This window comes from Rhopalosiphum padi, chromosome 1 (assembly GCF_020882245.1).
Source record: "Rhopalosiphum padi isolate XX-2018 chromosome 1, ASM2088224v1, whole genome shotgun sequence".
Classification (NCBI taxonomy): Eukaryota; Metazoa; Arthropoda; class Insecta; order Hemiptera; family Aphididae; genus Rhopalosiphum; species Rhopalosiphum padi.
The window spans coordinates 56453759-56470361 of NC_083597.1; the positions used below are offsets into that span (position 1 = coordinate 56453759).

At 25.4% G+C, this 16603-nt stretch overlaps 2 protein-coding genes across 7 annotated transcripts; one reads left to right on the forward strand and one right to left on the reverse strand.

Moving 5' to 3' along the window:
• The first annotated feature begins 392 nt into the window (after positions 1-392).
• Positions 393-8751, forward strand: LOC132931787 (protein SERAC1). Of its 6 annotated transcripts, none has more exons than XM_060997791.1 (9): positions 393-501; positions 1229-1308; positions 4484-4576; positions 4655-5273; positions 6809-6936; positions 7025-7168; positions 7238-7381; positions 8311-8377; positions 8510-8751. In XM_060997791.1, the coding sequence occupies exons 1-9, from the start codon at positions 479-481 to the stop codon at positions 8595-8597; spliced, it is 1386 nt and encodes a 461-aa protein (XP_060853774.1). In that variant the 5' UTR covers positions 393-478; the 3' UTR covers positions 8598-8751. The 6 variants fall into 6 exon arrangements, with proteins under 6 accessions (XP_060853774.1, XP_060853775.1, XP_060853777.1 ...); XM_060997792.1 differs by having other exon boundaries at positions 4499-4576; XM_060997795.1 differs by having other exon boundaries at positions 452-501; positions 1229-1312; positions 4499-4576.
• LOC132931786 (protein SERAC1) lies at positions 8166-15065 on the reverse strand. The gene is made up of 15 exons (XM_060997788.1): positions 14906-15065; positions 14455-14849; positions 13402-13596; positions 13218-13339; positions 13056-13148; positions 12820-12955; positions 12604-12747; positions 12152-12418; positions 11229-11436; positions 11011-11172; positions 10824-10954; positions 10596-10754; positions 10381-10527; positions 9163-9229; positions 8166-8891 (listed from the first exon to the last, which is right to left on the reverse strand). Exons 2-15 carry the CDS (start codon positions 14723-14725, stop codon positions 8828-8830), a joined length of 2166 nt encoding a protein of 721 aa, XP_060853771.1. The 5' UTR covers positions 14726-14849; positions 14906-15065; the 3' UTR covers positions 8166-8827.
• Between the last annotated feature and the right edge of the window lie 1538 nt (positions 15066-16603).

Genomic DNA, 16603 nt, shown 5'->3' on the forward strand with positions numbered 1-16603 from the left:
TAACTATATAAAATTACTGAATATTATTCGAATACATATATAATTTTGTTTAAATTAAGATTAATACAAGAGTTACATGAGTATTCATTTATCTAAATTATTCGAAACTTGTTATTTGTAGTGTTGATTTATGTATAAGTCTTAACACTGCATTAAAAAATGGTTATATTTATATGAAATGTTTAACTACTTTAAAATTTCAAAATCATAAAGCTGTGATACATAATATTGTTATATTATTTCGTAATATGCGTTTATACTGAAGAAATCATTTTCTAACGTATATTTTAGCTGCACGTGTGATTGATACATTACCATTGTCACTTGGACACTTTGTCAATTAATATCAATGTGCTACGCACTAACGCGGTTGTTAGAACATCATATTGTAGTGATGTTAAATATCTACAGCTGTTAAGAAGGTCAGAGTAACTATTGGCTCGCTACTCAGTTAGTTTTTGCTAAACGTTCGTAATGCATGTGGCCATTTGCAAATGACGCGTAAGTAAATTTATTTTTATTACTTGATAAATTTTATCAAAAAAACCTTTTTACTTATTATTTAAAAACTTAACTTAATAAGAGTCACATCTAACGAATTTGTAATAAACAAAAAAAAAATTGTTTCACTGTTGAAAATTAATGTTATTTAAACGACAATATATATATATACTTGAACAACTGATTAAATAAAATATACTTAAGATAGATTACCACTAATATTTGTTTAAATAAATATCTTAAAATATTTTTTGTGACATTTTCATTAATTTTTCTTAAGCTAATTAAATTAAGATATTAATTTAAAAAAATAAATTGTATGAATAATATCTACACAACTTTTTTGAATGTCAATAATATTGAGCTAAGCAAGAAACCATATATTTTGAGTTCAATGTCAAACTAATAAAACCGCGAGTTGCTGTTAAGTGTGGTATTATAAATTAGTCTAGTTTAAAGCCAATTTATAAAATACAACAATCGTGAAAGACCTGTCATAGTATCATCTTTTATATTAAGGCACTGCAATTAACCAAGAATTTTAACGATTTTTATATATAATATTTTAAATATATTTACTATATAATAATAATAACAGTGACAGTTTTAAAATATTGTGTTCATTATTATCTAATAATAAATAGCTTAAATTAAAAAAAAATTTAGACAATGTTTTTAAGGTGTATAAGTAAATGTGTATAAAACAAAATATCTAATTTCAAAATAGACGATCAAATCTATCCAGCCCTGACCACAAATTATTCGAAAATTTTCCAAATGCAATCAAAGCTGTGTTGACGTACCAGAGTTAGTAAGTTACCTGCCTTTCTAAATTCTTTTTTGAGAATTAAACACACAATTGCATGCCGTAGAACATATTGGGTGGTTAACTTAAGTTATAACACTAAAAACCTGGGAATTTATCTTTTCGTCTAGCAGATGTCGATTGTGCCTTGTCATTGAGTAAGTCATGATAACGAGTGTGTTAAATTTCAATTCAATAATAATTAGTCATTATATACACGAACAATTATTCTAAGTAGAGTCTGTATATAGTGTTAAGTTTAGATAGCAAAAATAATGTCTAGATAAATACAGTAAAATCCCGTTATAACGAAAGTCATAGAAGTCCCCTGCTGAAAATCAGGGCTTATAAAGAGCTTATTCGAATTTTCGTTACAACGAAATTTCCGTTAAAACGAAAAAAAATTCTGTCCCCCGGAGTTCGTTGTAACGGGATTTTACTGTATTAGATTAATAGCTAAATAAATATCTAGATATGAAGATAGAATATTCAATTTTTTATCTAGATAAATATGTAAATAAAACTTTCTTTACGAAGATGAATTAATTTTTATTAACTCTCGACATGCTATTGGATTCTTGGCTGAGTAATGTGATTTGGGGAGGCATAACCAGGAGTTCTTATTTTGTGTCAAAAATATATTAAAGAATAAAATGTATACGTATAAAATACGATTAGTTAACGATTATTTAAAAAAATACATGTGAGTTTATTACACAACGAGATTTATCTACATCAGGGATTCTCAAACTTTTATAAACACTGTACCCCTTTTTATCAATAATTTTTTTGGGTACCCCTTCTTAGTTACTAAACTAAAATATATATAAAACAATTTAAAGACTTACATACATTATTATTATTTCATTAAGATTAAGTTATTAAATACTAATATACAAACAATTTTAAAAACTATAAGCGTTTATTTTCAAAGAAATTAGTGAGACGGGTGAGCTTGTTTCTGTTTATCTAGATTCTAAATATTTATGTAGATTTCCAAAATTGTATTTAAATCTTAGATACCAATAATTAGATAGGTAATAATTTATTTATTTATCTATAAACAAGATGTAGGCACTTAATTGGCATCTAAATAATTCATCTAAATATCACTCAACACTATCTGTCAGTCAGCATTATATTTTATTTCATATACCTATTCGGGCTATTCATCATATTGCTATTATTGATTTATTTTCATTGTCACTATCAGATCGGGCGCGTAGTTGTCCACTGAAATACTGGGAAAATTAATTTTAAATTCAAAATTTAACAAAATTATACATTGTAAGTATAGATACCTATTTAAACAAAAATTAACAATTTTTTCATATAACGGTTTAAGTTATTTTATTGTAATTCAAGAAATATTTATCTTAGGGATTTTAAGCTTCCTTTCATTGCGTATATTATCATTTTTTATTCGCCACATAATCTTCATAATATTTAGACTAATTATTTTAATTTATTTATACCACAAACTGAAGTATTAAACTATAAATCAATTAATATTTTAATTCAATGCTCGTTATTATTAAAAAGAATATAATCAACAAACAGAAAAATTTTAAAACAACTATTAATAACTGCAGGTTAATATTGTACTTAAGATAGTTGATAGTTATATAATATCAGTGGCGTGGCGTGGGTATTAAAAGAATGTAAGCAGTGATATTTTTTTTTCAAAAGTGATTAAATACTATATAAATTATGATAATTATTTAAATCATCAAAACCAAATTTTGACCAAACGTTTGACTCACGTGAAAATAAAATACAAGGCCAACAGTAAAGTTTTTGAGATTTTTCACAACCAGATAACCATTTATTTGAATCATAATAGGATGAATTAAAATATCGAAAAGTTTTTTTATTTTTTTATTTTAAATTTTGAAGTTTTGGAGTAGGTCTTCCTTTATTTATAATATTTTGTTTTTCAGAAAATGAGTTAGTTCCAAAAGATTTTTGTAATAATTGTTCAATAATACATTTACAATAATTATTATCGTTTAAATTTAAATTTGAGGTACTTGCCAATGAATCTATGTTATAAATTCGATAAAATAAAGAATGTATATTACTTCAAAAGTCTATTTGGCGAATGACAGTGTACTGTGTAAATAAGAAAAAACGGCTACAGTCTACAACGCGTCGGATTACGTGCTGGTCGCTTCTTGTATCTCGCGTAAGCAATATCAAATGTGCTTACAAACGCTAGTTAAATACGTGACCCCTTCTATGACTCTATGACGTTATAGGCTATTCGTAAACAACAGTTCCGCGTAAGCAATTTCAGAATGTGTTACACTACAAATCGTATTATGATATGCCGTTAACATAATGGATTAAAAATAGACCGTCAATCGATAATTTTCCCTAAATATAGTACACAGTACACGACACAAACATATCAATAACAATAACCACTATTTACTACCAATAACTTTAAATATTTTATAAATAAAAATAAAATTTTAAAATTTTATCATTTATTATGTACCTACTTATAATATAATAATATTATATTATATTATATTCTTAATATTAGTCGTGATCTAATTTATTATTCCTTTGATTTAAAGTGTAAGCAGTGCTTACAGTGCTTACATGCACGCTACGCCATAATATGTTTACAAGCAGTTATTACTGTGTATTCTATTATGTAATATTCTAGTTTTTATTTGTATTTATATTATTTAAAATTATTTTGTAAGTAAATTGTTGCTTTCTGCCTTCAACACAAGCCTTGCTTTTAGAAGGTAGATAAATCTCTTTGTTTATTATGTAATTTATATATTTTTTGTAATAAATAGATTTAATTAAATAAAAATAAATAATTAAAAGTCGTATGTCGGTAGGTATAAACGCATAAGTTAATAATCATGATAAATGTTAAATTATAGATATAGTTGCTTAATAAAATAAAAATGTAATACAATTTTAACAATTTTAAACGTATGTAAATCTTTAATAAATATTTACATAACATAACGATTAAGTACTTATACGTATATGGTAATTCTATCTTAAAAAAATATTATATTATAAATCTTTAGTCTAACTCTTAACGCATGATATAATGAATTTATAGGTAATAAACAATTTTACCAAAGTGGTTTAAATTAAAAATATTAATTCTTGTAATAAATATATTTATTAATTATTTGTATAAATTAGTTACTAATTTTCCAGTAAAAAAAAAGTGGACATCGTTGTATCGGGCTGCTGGTTTAGCTGAAATAAGTGAGGAAATAATAAATATCAGTATCGGTAGGTAACTTTGGGTTTAAAAATATTTATCATTTAAACAGTAATAATATAAACTTGTCTTAATATTATTGATAATAGGAATACCTACTATGAAGACAACTGAAGATATTGCATATGTTATATGTTACTTTAAACCTAACATCACATTATACCAGAAAATGCTGATATTATGTTGGGCGAAGACCAAGAACATGTTTTTCTATGAAACTGTATTGATGACTTCATTTCTATCATGGTTGATTAAATACAGTCGGTGGTTGGCGAGATTTGCAATTGAAAAATGTAATATTGCTTTAAATACGTTTGACCAAAAACTGAATTCGATTGATTCGGAAGTCGACGGTCCGAATAATAGATGTGAAGTTAAATGTGAGGTATTATACGACCCGGGAATCGAATCGACTTTCATGGACGTAGTTTTTATACACGGACTAAAGGGTGACAAACTCAAGACTTGGAACCAAGGTGTGTGGAAACAAGTGGATCAGAAACCCGAACCTGTGGTCGTCAGGAACACCGGATTATCTACGATAAATCAATTTGAAAGATTGGCTATCGACGAGGAGATCAAAGAGTTTACCAATTGTTGGCCCAGAGATTGGCTGCCACTGGATTGTCCATATGTCCGAGTTATAGCGATTAGTTACAGCACCGACCCTTATTTGTGGAGACCTATATGGTTAAGTAAACCAGATAGGTAAGAAATATTTAATAAAATAATATATAAAATGCTTCTTTCTTAAACTTTGCTATAGTTGTTTGCGGTAGAAAATTGAATCTAGATGGTCATTTTATGGGTTGAAAGTAAAAATTTATTCAACATTTTTTCAAAATAATCGGGAACATCAAATTTCTTAAGAAAACCCAATTTTTGGTCGTTTTGCCAAATATTTTTATAATTAGCATATTGTTAGACATCAAATAGTTTTCAAAATATTTTGCCTCTTTTTGCGCTAATTATAGAATTTTTTATGTTATTTTAATATCTTTTAAGTTTATTTTAGATTTATGTATGATAATATTATTTTTTTTTTTTTTTGATACTAAAAAAGCTTAAAATGTAATACAAGGTTCCTTGTAAGTTGTTCTTGCCACATTTAATATTAATAAAACGAAGTTATAATTTTTTTTAAACTTATAAAATAAATAGCCATATTTTTATATAGCGTTTTTTTTCAACTGTAATAAAAACATACGCCATATTATGGCGATCATAAATTCGCCATATCCCTCTAGCTTAAACTAACCGTGAATTTTATTAAAATTGAATAATAATATTTCAATACGGCGTCTTATATAGGCTATTCAGCTGCACAATTGTCAAATAGTAGCCTGCAATAAGTACGATAATATAATATTATGAGTGAATATTTTTATTTAAATTCTTCAATATCTTATATAAATGTTTGACATTTATTTTTAATACCTACCAACACATGAATATTTTCAGTCGTAAATTACTTAAACTCAAATTAAATTAATTATTGACTGTTTTATATCATACGAAAATATTTTAATAGTTTCTAATAATATATTGTTGTTGGTCGGCAACGATTAATAATACTATTAAATTTGTTTGAATGAAAAATATTATTTTAATAATAATATACCGTCGCCCGACAGACTGCAAAGACTAACACGTAAAATCATTTTTCGTTTTATTTTAAATCAAATGTCGAAAACTAAATTCAGTGTATTAATTAAAATAATAATATACATCATTATAGGACCACCCCCCCTCACGAATAAAATTTCTGGATACGGCATCTTAGTCATGAGTATCATTAGTTTCCACATTTCTAGAAAGTCTACTATTAAAATTTATAACAAAAATTTGAATATTGTATAATAAAAATTAATATTTTCTAAATACATATTAGTTATGTGGACACTGAACACTTAACTTGATACTTGTCCATAATTTTCATAAAAAAATAAAATATGCCTATTTATACACAAAAAGACAAAATTGGTATTCCTATAGTCACTTATATTTTAAATCTCATATCTACCTATTACAGATATAGGTATACAAGTACAATAGATCAAGATTGGTTCGTTCTATGCATCCTTACTCGATAGGTACTTACCTAGTTAGTAGTTATAGCATGGTTATGACACCAGCAAATGCTAGACTGAAATGATATGTTGGATTAGTTGCATAAAGTACTATAATATGTAGGTATCATAATACATTATTCTAATTATTCAAACAATTGTATTTTAATTCAGAACAACCATGAACGATAGAGGATTGGAGATGATATCACTTCTAAAAAATGTACACGTCGGACAGCATCCCATTACATGGGTTGGTCACTCTAAAGGGGGATTGTTCATAAAACAAATATTAGTACACGGTATTAATTTTATTTATTCAGCATTAGATGGGTACCTACATCTATGTTGATTATTTTTTTATAAATACTTTAATTATTTTTTTTACAGCTAATGAAAACCAGCATACCCACAAAATCATAACAAATACCAGAGGAATATTATTTTATAGTGTTCCCCATAATGGATCTCCTCTAGCCAATATAAAACTTCCACTGTTTAAACGATCAATTGAATTACAAGAATTAGTAAATGGTATAGTACACAATATTGTCAATGTGTAATTTTGACATGATTAATAATGGTTTTTAATTTTTTTCACAGATTCACAAGATATACAGAAACTTCAGAAAACATTTCATGAAATAATGAATATTAACAGTCAAATACAAGTGAAGAGTTTTATTGAAACCAAGTTAACACTGATGAAGCTAATTTATTTAAGAATTGTTTCTGTACAGTCTGCAGGTACATCTCATATTTTAATGTTTTATATTATTATAATTGATATATTGTGCTAGAATTAAATAATATGCAGCTATAATGGTCATTATTCATTTTAAATTTTTAATTATTACAAATTAATGTTGTAAAACCCTTTTATTTTTATAGAATTAATGATGGAAAATCTTACATCATATAATATGATCATATCTATAAAATATTTATAAGTCTCTATATATTTCATTTTTATTTCACTACCTTGTTATAACAATAAATACACTGTTACATAGGTAATCGCATAATCCAATATAAAAGATGATTATACCCAGGACCTCAAGATGGGCAATATTAGATACATAAATCTTATTTCACAATGTCAATTTATATATAATATCATTATCAATATAAAAGGCATTTTAGTTCAGTTTTGTATTTTTTGATATTTAAAACAGTTTTTTATAATTTGTATTACTATATTTAAAAAAATCATATTTACAATGTTCCGATTATTTATTTAAGTAAATGGCAACGTCTATTTGTAATTTTTTAATTTAAACATTTGAATTTTGTTCTATAAATGTTGATGTAAAATGTTAAAATACCTAAGAATAATTAATAGTTCTTTTTAAAAAGGATTTTAACCTTATTGATTACCTCACTTTATTGTGGATTCTATTTTGCACATATTAAGTTTGAGTTTATAAATAATTGACTATTGGATCAATAATCAGTATTATACTTTATAGTTCAGATTTACAAATAATTTCTTTAAAAAATTAATAAAATGAATTCATTAGGTCACTGCATATCTATATTCACAATAGGTTTTTTTGTTTATTTTGAACCAATAATAGAAATATCAAATTTTATTCATTGTATTCAAGATATAAAAAAATCACCAGATATATAATCTAATCAAAAATTTACATTTTTTTTATATATATACTATCAAGATCCAGGATTTGGAGATTTATATGGTGTTCCGTTGGATCATCGAAATATTTGTAAACCAAAAAATCGGTAAGAATTACAACATAGTAGGTATTAAAATATATAATATAAAATATAAAATTATATAAGTAATTTAAAATTATTTTAATTATCAAACATCTTGGTAAACACTTATAAAATACTGATATAAAAATATTACAGGAATTGTTTTCTATATCAAGAGCTGGTTAATATGATACAATCATTAAAGCAATCAACAGTAGAAGAAACGGTGGAAAGATTGTTTTAAATAATTTATATTATACATACCAAATTTAAACAAGAGATCATTATACGTCATAAATACCAATATGTCAGTTACAATAAATTATAAATTATTATTTAACAATATTTTTAATGTAAAACAAAACAACTAGTTCAGAATAATAAATTAATACTTTTAAGTTAGTGTTGAACAATACAATATTATAATTACAAATTATTCATATTAATTGGAATTTTTGCTAATTGCTATTCCAATTAACTGCTGTATGCAGCAACTGTTTTTATCACAGATATTGTTTTTTGATAAACAAATGACAATCTGTAAAAACAATGACATAATAATTACACAAATTAAAACAATTTTTATTTAATTAAGTTCTATGTCAATGCAATCATTGAAAGTGCTTTATAAATAAAATAGTTTTACTTTAAAAACTGCTACCGACTATTTATGTTTTAAGCAACTCTTCATACCACATTATATAAAACAATAATACACAAAATATCGGGTGTTAAGTTGTACATGAATGATTTTTTTAACTTAAATACAAAAATAAAAATTATAATTAAACAGAATATTATAAACTTACTTAGAATCAGCTTTGCAGATAGACATATGGTTTAATGGCAATTCATAAAGCTCACCCACCGATGGATCTAAATAAAAAAAAAAAAATAATTTAAAATTTGTATAAAATAGATTAAAAAATATTCAATTTATAAACTACAAAGATATAAATGTATTATTTGATAAATATAATATATGAGAATAAATATATTATATTTTATTAAGTGATAAGGAATTACTTGAACCACACTTATATTGTATAAATTGAGTAAATAACTATAAATTTGATTTATAATGATTAGAAGTATTTCATAAAGTTAAAAAAATCATAATAATTTTTAATTTGATTTAGAATTAAAGATTACAGGATTTTAGATTTTTTGCATGTTTATTTGAAGTACATAAAAATACAGCAGAGTAAACTATATATAACTCGAAGATAGTTTTAGTACAGTAGTATAGTTAGAAAATGTGTAATTCATTTCTTTATTTAAATTTCTTAAAGAATAATATGTTAAATTTTTTGAGGCATATTATAGCGCATATTTTATATTTTTTAGTGCTTTAAGTCAAAGCTTTGGATTAAAAAAAAACCACATAATTGCTCATCATGTAAAAATATTAAATTAAAAGATTTTAATAATTTAATATTTTAAACAATACAAGGAATATATTTGTTTTAAATATTGTTATTATTATATTTTTTAAGTAGTTTTATATAATGGAAATTGAAATAAAATTGATGTTTTGAAGATATATATTTAGCTTTAGGCATAAAAAGCCTATTGACAACAGTAATAAAAAGTAAAAAGCAATATAAAAATTAGATTTGAAAGATGCTCTATACTTTTTTTTAAATTGATGATTTATCATAGTTTTAAAATGTAATAATACCAAACACCAGTATTCTATGCTAAAGATGAGTGAAGCAAGGCGAGATTTTAATAACAGTTAATAGTTAATAACCTGTACCATGTCTGACTTTTTTTTTATTATACATATTATATAATATTTGTATGCCTTGGTATTGTATACCTATTTCAACTATTTATAAATGTTGATAGTTTAATTTAATCATGAAAGTTAGATCATATTTGCTACTAATTAAATTAAACAAGATACACTTATTTTTTATCTTAATATTTCACATTATTTTTTATTAATTTAATTATATGAGAATATCTGCTACATTATATATTAATTAATAATATCATATGTTAATAAAATAATTGAAGCTTACCAGCTGCATCTTTAGGTACACATAGTATAGGCACTTTCAAAGCAGTAAACTCTGTTGGAAGGCTTTCAGCAAAAGTGACAATCTTCATTGGATTCTCCTTTAAACATTCTAGGAAATTTTTATGGAGGGATACTAACTTAGGTGAATCTATAAAAAAAAAAAAATTAATATATTATCATGTATATAATATACACTAGACTAATAAGACAAAATACCAGTTCTAAGTTCATCCACTTCTACTGATGGCCATAAAAAGAATCGATATGCACTGTTTAAAGTAGCCAATGGTGACCCATGATGTGGGGTACTAAAAAAGAATACAGATCTTGTCTTTTCAAAAAGTTTTCTCACATTTGGATCGTTACTGTTCCTTGCTAAAATAATTTTATTTTTAAATAGGTATTTATTTTACACTTATATTTTCTTAGAAGTAGACATTTTACCTGCAACCAACATATTTTTTACTAAAAGCCCTCCCATAGAATGAGCCAAAAAAATTATTGGTCGGTCTCCAATACCAATAGCCAATAATTGATGCATTAATTTGTCTGTGCGTCCCTCCAGCGTACGATGACTAAGAAAACATAGCATTTTTAAATACTCATCATTAAATGAGAATGGAAATCATACTTTTTTTGTTTTAAAGGACAAGATGGTAACCATTCAGATAATGTTGTACTATAATCAACACCAATCACCCGAAGACCTTCTTCATCAGTGGGTAACCAATCAGACGGCCAACATTGACTATAACCTTCATTGAGAGCAGTTTGTCGTACAGTAGAATCATTCCTTTTGAGAAATAATATTCAATAACATATAATATAATTGTAAAACTAAAATATTACCCTTGTAATGAGTAAGGGCCATTTCCTTTTGAATTTTCTTTTTGTGGTATATCGTTCAAAACAAACTCAAATTCATTTCCAATCAAGTCCCATTCTCTAGCTTTGACTTCTTTATAACTATCTAAATAATTTTGCATATCTTCACCCACTGGTTTTTTTAGTATAGTGTTATTAGATGAGTTATGAGATTCATTCTTATTGTTCATATCTATTATTAAAATTTCCATATTAAATATAAGTATAAATTCAATTAAAAATTAAAACTATTATATTGAACTATAACAACTATAAATATTATCAGAAATTTACATTGTTATACTCTGTTCAAAATGAGATTGTGACTCGGTGAGGTTGACAAACGGGTGTTGTCTGACCCCCGCTTGATGAAAACTAGTCGCCACCGAGTCACAATCTCATTTTGAACAAGTATAGTAAGGTAGTTATAAAAAAAAAAAAATGGTTCATAAAACATAATTTATACTACAAACTATGTAAATGCATATTATTGATTATTGTTTATATTATTATTATAATAAAAAATAGATTAAATCATTATCTAGAATAAAGAGGTGAACCATTAATAAGTATATAAACTCTATTTCAAAGAAGTTGGAAACAATGAGGATGAAAACGCTTTGTAGTTTGTACAGATAGTCACACAGCTCGTATTGACAATGTGTAACAATACGTACTGATCAATTACAGCCTTCTAAACGGTGGCGGATGAGCGAGTTTTTTCAAATTTATTTGGAATAGAGTATATAAACAAATATTTAAGTCACATCTATAAAATTAGATTAATCACTTAACGTATTAAATACTTATAGCTAATTCACTGACAATGAGACTACTTTGGCCTATTAATGTATAAACAGGAGATCTAGTATTAATTGATGATAATATTTATAGTATTTAGTATTTACCAAAAAGGCCAAGAGGTTCATTAATAAGCAGATCTTTTTCACGCCATGAAAAGCTGACACCACCTAATAAGCCATGTACAAGAACTACATCAATTTTAGCATCTTTGTGGTATCTATTTTTTGGATGTAATAATACTGTTTGTTTTCCAAACATATAATCTCCGTTAATTGGATCTTCATCGTCCATATTTAATAATGTGCGGTTGGCCCATGATTGGATTCTAAAATTGTGGTGATTTTTCCATTCAAACAAAATACTGATCCATCCTAAATCACATAATATTGATAATTATGTACACAAATTATTTGTTAATAATGGATACTTAAAGATATGATAAAAATAAATACGGAGGTTTTTTTTTTTTTTTTTTACTGAATTGATAATAAAATATCATATTTACTTTGTAAATCTATAATAATTATCTATTGAAACAATATTCATTAGACTATACCGGTTGAAAAAATGTCTTGTATAAGATCTCTGTTTAAAGAAGCAACTGACAACAATTTTCCGATTTCTTCTGCTATTTCTTCATCATGTTTTAAATACTGATAGATAGCCATTAAAATCTGCAAGCCTCCCAATTTTACCATAGCTATTGAACCATAATAAATTTATCAATTTTGAATTTGAATTATAATAAATAAGTTTGATTTATAATATTTACCAGTAACATTTGTTTCATTGTTACAATGGTGACGTAAAGCATTTATGCTCAACTGTAATATATTATCATTGTCTATTTGCATACTACCAAAATCTGGAGGTATATCTTCTGGATGATAATAGTCATGCTGTTTATCCTAATGAAAATAAATGGACATAATTATTGAAAAATATAATACTATAACTAAAAATAAAATAAACAGTATACTAATGATCAAATACATGTTTTTTGCTTACTTTAAATGCATATGCCATAAAGTAAGATAAACATTTGTGTTCATTTAATTCATTTAATTTAATTAACAAATCACGGATTTTGTGTAATATTTCCTAAATCAAAATTAATTAATAATTATTCAAGAAAAATAAAACAATGATTATTATTATTATTGTTTATACATCTTTTGTCCAGCTTATATTTCTAGGAGGTAAAAAAAATTTAGGATTGACATTAGTTGATCGAGCCAAACCGACCAAAGTATGTGCTTGACTCATTTGTGCTAAATGTTGAAAATCTGAATCTAAAATAAAAACAGTGTTTGTAAGATAAATAAATACATTTTACCGATGAGAATATATTTACCTTTTAGATCAGTCATTGTAGTTAATCGTGTAGTGGCTACCCAGGATAATTTAGAATTTTTGTATTTGTTAGTTATTTCTAAAAGTTTCCAAGCTTTTTTGTGTTTGAAATCATTCCATTTTTGCAAAAAAAATACAGGAGGATTTGTTGGCTGTATTATACTGTTGCTATCAATAATTTGATATTCATCAAGTTCTATATAAATAATTGTATACGATTAATAATAAACTAATATTATATTTATATTTATAAAAGTACCTATATATTTTACACACAAAAATATTTTTATATTTCAATGTTCAATATTAAAAGTGTTCATATTATCTATTGTAAAAGCTGATATTAAATTCTTATTGAAAATTAATTAAAAAAATATATAAGAAATAATTAAATCAAATTATAATGTGATAAAAATACCAAAAATGTAATTAAATTGTATTCCAATTATTACCAAATTAATTAAGACTGCATACCAATAGATTTCAACAAATAAATGATAAAAATCATATTTTGAATCTATGACTAATATACGCATACATACTTATTGCCTGTATAATTGTATGATAGGTAACTAAGAATAACTAGATATTTAAATTTGATTTAGCGCACCAATAGATAACTAAATTTATTGTTAAAAATAAGATGTTAAGAATGTAATTTATTAATATTTAATCTCGTATTTAATATAGATATAAACTACAATTGTAATTATAAACAGTAGAAGGTATACATATTACTTGTATTTTTGTAATAGTGATGTTAACAACCTATACTGTACATTGTACATGTATGGTACTTATACTCGTGTACAACATAATACAAAGAAATTTTTTCATAAGAATTGACAGTAATTTAAAAATATTGCATGAGTGTTATCTAGAAGTTTATAGATTTATATTGTATGTTCGATTCTTAATTGAAAATAGAATTAAAACAATATTTAAACATGATGATATAATATGATTGTATAGATAGTATAGTAACTACTAACTATATACTATAGTCTACAGTATAATAGTACAATCATTTTGATACAAAAAACAAAAAGTTTACCAGTGAATGCAGTTTTGTCAACAAATATATATTCTGGTGATTTGTTGTTCAACAACATCGGATCTTTTTGTACGCAACTTTCAATGGTCAAAACCGTTTCGTGAAACTCGTACGCCAGCCATCCCAGGCTACTGGTCACCACACAATAAGCTATGGACTCAGCTAACAAACGGATGTGGTTGCGATTTTCTGACACACTATTGGACAGTTTGGCCATCTTTTCGCGTAACTTACTGAATGGTATCAATCTAAACACGAACGATCCTGCCATGTTTAATGGTTTTTAGCAAAGACCTGCGACTGATTAAACTCCGCCATCAATAATCAATCTGACATTCTGACGTCGTCCAGTGTCTACCGTGTTAGATGCGTTCTGCGCTCACTGCTTCTGTAAACTGCAAAGCTTCCAAGTTAATAACAATAGGTATAATAATGATAATTTATCACTGACCATTGGTCCCATTATTGTGATGTACATGTTAAAACGAATATGATTCGTCATTCCATGTCGTACGATTTTAAGCAAGTGTTAACGGTAAACAATTCAATTGCCAATTTTTTATTTATTATTTTCAACAATCAACAATTTGCACTGAATACTGATAAAGTTATTTATATTTATAAATTACATTGATAACACTGCGATTAAAGATAATCTATTATCTATAGTCGTGTTGTGATTAAACGACTCATAATCATAAAGTTTTTAAAAATCGAGAAATACCTATTATTACCTATCAACCCTGATTGGCCACACTGATTGTCAGACACATCTTACCACCACGGTGCCATAGAGTAATTACTCTATGCACGGTGCGCGACGATTGACAATTAATCAGACAAGTTAACTTTATTTTATCATTATATATATTTATTTAACTTTAAAAAATCTTTCAACTCACTGGACACCGCTCAACACTAAACTATTATAGTCTATAATTCATTATTTTATTCTTAGATGGCTAATTGATTAAATAATAGTACTATACACTAGTAATAGTAACTATAGGTTACTAGGGACGTTAATGTGGTAGTTTCCACTTCGCAGTAAAAAACCCTATCGCTGAGGAATGATGCCCAAGTGTAGAAGAACGTAATTATTTTTTTACATAATATTATGATAGGTACTAGCTACTAGGAGCATAGCTGCTCATCAGTGTCAGATAGGGTAAGTACCAGCTTACCGAGTAAAAAAAATATTTATTAGCCCAAAACCTGTTAAAATGGATTAGAACAATAATAATTAAGTTTATTACTTAATTTAACTAAATATAGTTCAGCCCACTGAGTTAAACTTGGTAACTAGCAGGTTCTATTTGGACCTGCTGCCCGCTTCATGGTTAATTTAAGTAACCTTTTACAACAGAGATGGGCTACCATGGGTATATTAAAGCATTTCAAATTTTATGTACAAAGGAATAATTATAAATTTGATCAAATATTATTTATATGAGCATTTTCATTATGATAAATAATTTTCAAAATATTTTTGTATTATTTATGGACATTAACATTAATTTTTTCTTTTTAAAAAAAAAAAATGTATTTAAATTATTTGATTTTAATTAAAAAGCTTGAAAATTTATTACAAGATTTCTCAAACTTTTTTACATGAAATTAAAATAAAATTAAGCATAAAGCCACATAATTTTTTATTTTGAATACAAGATTGAAGTATATAAACATAAATTATATTTGGTATTCAAGCATATAATAATGATATATATTTATTATTTTGTTATTCAAAAAACATTAACTGTTGATACATTCAACATTATATATTACTTAAATTATAATTTTCCCCATACAATGAATTTTTTAACATATTAAGACTAATTTCAAGCTGTTATTATTCCTAATTGTTTGAAATGTTAGTTTTTGTTTCTATAAATATTGATTAAAATGTTTATTTTTGAAAAAAAAACTTTAAAATTGAATACAAGATATCACAACAAGGTTGATGTTCTTACAGCAATTTAAAAATGTTTAAAATGCGTTTAAAAAAAAAAAATTTGCCTTGAATCTATCCTCGTATAAATACCGTGCTAGTGTTCAATGGACCTATAGTATGCGTATAACATTTACGCTAATAACAGCCAGTAAGTAAATGCAATTATAATATAAATAATTATATTTTATGAAATCATGT

Coding starts and splice junctions, on each gene's coding strand:
- LOC132931787 (XM_060997791.1), top strand. CDS start 479: ATGTGGCCATTTGCAAATGACGC. Junction 1,309..4,483: donor AGCTGTGTTGACGTACCAGA/GTTAGTAAGTTA, acceptor TGTATAAATTAG/TTACTAATTTTCCAGTAAAA. Junction 8,378..8,509: donor ATTTGTAAACCAAAAAATCG/GTAAGAATTACA, acceptor AAAATATTACAG/GAATTGTTTTCTATATCAAG.
- LOC132931786 (XM_060997788.1), bottom strand. CDS start 14,725: ATGGCAGGATCGTTCGTGTTTAGATTGATACCATTCAGTAAGTTACGC. Junction 13,149..13,217: donor ATATAAGCTGGACAAAAGAT/GTATAAACAATA, acceptor ATTTTGATTTAG/GAAATATTACACAAAATCCG. Junction 10,755..10,823: donor AAAAAATATGTTGGTTGCAG/GTAAAATGTCTA, acceptor AAATTATTTTAG/CAAGGAACAGTAACGATCCA.